Source organism: Microtus ochrogaster, chromosome 7 (assembly GCF_000317375.1).
Source record: "Microtus ochrogaster isolate Prairie Vole_2 chromosome 7, MicOch1.0, whole genome shotgun sequence".
Classification (NCBI taxonomy): Eukaryota; Metazoa; Chordata; class Mammalia; order Rodentia; family Cricetidae; genus Microtus; species Microtus ochrogaster.
Window position 1 is genome coordinate 18839082 of NC_022014.1, and position 3394 is coordinate 18842475.

General features: G+C 43.8%; 1 protein-coding gene across 2 annotated transcripts in view; it reads right to left on the reverse strand.

Moving 5' to 3' along the window:
- Positions 1–1342: 1342 nt before the first annotated feature.
- Positions 1343–3394, reverse strand: part of Rnf135 (ring finger protein 135) — a 23433-nt gene continuing 21381 nt past the window's right edge. For both annotated transcript variants that reach the window (XM_026780629.1, XM_013347139.2), the window contains exon 5: positions 1343–2863. In XM_026780629.1, coding sequence (XP_026636430.1) covers positions 2334–2863 — 530 coding nt within the window. In that variant the 3' untranslated portion in view covers positions 1343–2333. The remainder of the gene's footprint in view (positions 2864–3394) is intronic.

The window sequence follows — 3394 nt, forward strand, 5'->3', positions numbered from 1 at the left end:
GCACAGACTATGAATTCTGCATTTCTTCTCTAACACATCCTAGCTGTTCAGCACTAGGTAAATAGCATAATGTGTCTGAAATGCATAAAACTCATCTATAAAGCAAAACTATCTCACGGACTCTCTTTGAGAAAGAAACAACGCTGGCAAAGAATTCATCATATTGCTTGACGTGGAGTGTGGCCTCACATGCCACAGCTAACAGCTCATTCTGAACTCCGAATTCATTTGCTGACTTCACTGTCTTCCTAAGGGCAAAGTGGTTACCTTACCCACAACACTAGAAATCTGAAAAAGCAAAGCAAATGAGTATAAATTTTAATCACCTTAGACACATTAAAATTTTTTGTTAAGGGGACTGGAGAGATGGCTCAGAGGTTAAGAGCATTGCCTGCTCTTCCAAAGGTCCTGAGTTCAATTCCCAGCAACCACATGGTGGCTCACAACCATCTGTAATGCCCTCTTCTGGCCTGCAGGCACACACACAGACAGAATATTGTATACATAATAAATATTTTAAAAAATTATCTCTTAAAAAAATTTTTTTTTGTTAACTTAGATGTACCAACCAATGATTCTCAAAACTATGTAGGTCACAAGACATTTGTGAAAACAAAAAAAATTCAATGGATAGGAATTTGATATTTTTTGCTTATTCCTGAGAAGAAATCATTAAAATTAAATATACCCCAAGACAGTAATGAGAAAAAGATATATATGTGTATGTATGTATGTACACATATACAAATGTATACATTTAGCTGTCGCTCACTATAGACAGAGTTGGTTCCAGGGTTTCCTCACATACCAAAATTGGAGGATTCTCAAGTTCTTCATAGAAGATTCATGATATTTGTTGGAAGCTAATCACTTACAACACTTTGGATTATATAATTTCTTCAGGTGATACCATGTAGGAAATAATGACAAGAAGTTCACAGATGGTCAGTACAGTAATGATTTATTCTAAAGGTTTTTTGTCATTGTTTTTTGAGACAAAGTTTCTCTGTGTGGCACTCCTGGCTGTCCTAGAACTCGCTCTGTAGACCAGGCTGGCCTCAAACTCACAGAGACCTGCCTGCCTCTACCTGCTGGAATTAAAGGTCTGCTCCATCATGCCTGGCTGTTTTCTAAGTACTTTTCATCCATGGTTGAGTTACTATGGAGATTTCAAGAGAACCTGATAATAAATATTGAAGAAGCCAGGCGGTGGTGCAGCACACCTTTAATTCCAGTGCTCAAGAGGCAGAGACAGGTGGATCTCTTAGAGTTCTGAGGCCAGCCTGGTCTACAGAGTGAGTTCCAAAACAGTCAGGGCAACATATAGAGACCCTGTATCAAATAAAGAAACAAAAACCCCAAAAACAAATTTTAAAAAATTTCAAGGTGACTGCACTGGGTAACAGCCATCATTAAGTTCAAATCCACCATCAAGTCCTGGTTCTGGTAACAAGAAAGGCTGGGAACAGAATTTAGGGCTTTGTGTGTGCAGAGTAAAGGCTCTACCACTAAGCTACCCCGCAGCCTGTATGTTATTTTAAAGCACTATTCATGGAACTATTATTACACAGCAATTGCTAAGTAACATATAGCACTTTTTTGTGTGTGTGTCCTTAATGGTCTGCTTCCAATATCACTCTGAAAACAAACGGAACTCAGCACAGCTGTGATACTCATGATTTCGGTTTACTACACTGAAAGGCCACAGAATAACTGGAACAATAGCTAAGGCACACAAGGTAGGGTCCAGGAAGCCTCCCTCTCACAAGTCACTGGACAGTGCTCTGTCCTCCCAACAGTGGTACTTGGGGACTTATCTAGTGTATGCTAGCTAGTGGTGTTTACCCAGCTATGCTGTGGGGCTGGGCTTTTAATTAGGGGTGGATCAGTCGTGTAAGCATGACTCGTTGACCACAGGGTGACTGAACCAACAGTCAGACCCAGATGAGTCCTAAGTGACAGAGAATTGTCCAAAGTCCCACTTATTAGTCAAGCTAGTCTAAGGCCTTAGAGGTCACTTTCAGGAGACAGGCCAGGCCGGCTCTTTCTCTTAAATGCCCAAGGTTCAAAGAGCACAAACCCGTTTAGTTAATCTTATCCCACACAAAAATGAAGAACTTCAAAAGTGGGTGGAGCTATACCATGTAGTCCAAGCTAGCCTTGATTTTGCTGACCAGGTTAGCCTCAAACTTGCAGTGATCCTCCGGCCTCTGCTTCCCATGTGCTAGAGTTACAGACATGTACTTCCATATCCAGTTTCCTCAAGTTTCCTAGCTCTAGTTGCCTCTAAACAGAGAGACTAGGAAGCCCGTGTTCTAACCCCTGGGGAAGCTTCATGAATTTACCTGCTTTATTTCCAGGTAGTTCCCAGGACTTAACCCATACAGCCAGAAGGCAGGATGCAGAGGGGAGGAGGCAGAGACCTCACACTCATACAGAAGCCTCTCCTGAGCAGAGACTGAGTAGAAGGCCAGCTTCCCCAGCTCAAGGTCCAGCCACACGCCCACAACCTCAGGGTGGCCCAAGTGAAGGTCGGTTTTCTTCACCATAGCCCAAGCAGAGAACTGGCCAGGCCCTTTCCACTCAATGCACCAAGAGTCCATAGTCCTTCCCAGCATCTGGTCCCGCTTCATGCCCCATGAAGCCACCCCAACAGCCCAGTGGTTGCAGTTCCTAGTGTCTACTTCCCAGTAGTTCTGGCCAGAAGAGAGGGCCTGGGAACAGAAGACTTGGCTAATTAAAAATCTCTCCGGACACCAAGAATAGGGCTGTGGATAACGCGACACAGTCACTGTCCGGCAACTGTTGGAAACCTCCAGGATACAGGAGAGGCTCCTCAGGTCAAAGGTTGGACTGATGGCCCCTGGGGAGACATGAACCACAAGAACATGACAGTCAGTTATTTTTCCATTTGTACGTATGGGTATTTACCGGCATGGATGTCTGTGCAGCACACGCATGCAATGCCCACAAAGTCAAGAAGAGTGTATTAGATCCTCTGGGACTAGAGTTTCAGACCATTATGAGACACCAAGTTGGTGCTAGGAATCAAACCAGGGTCCTCTGAAGAGCAGCCAGTGCTCTTAACCACGGAGCCATCCATCCAGTCAGGGATACTTAGTTTTTGACCATCCTTGCTGGAAGTCATTTACTGACTAGCAAGAAGTAACATTGTATCTTTTGGGGTAGTGTTTAGGTTAAATTGATACATAAACTTGGAGAAAGCTCTACATAACCTTCATGTTGTATAATCAATACCCTGTTTCTGCTTTTATTGTTTTTTGGGAGGGGAGGGTTCCAGACAGGGTTTCTCTGTAGCTTTGGAGCCTGTCCTGGAACTAGCTCTTGTAGACCAGGCTGGCCTCAAACTCACAGAGATCCACCTGCCTCTGCC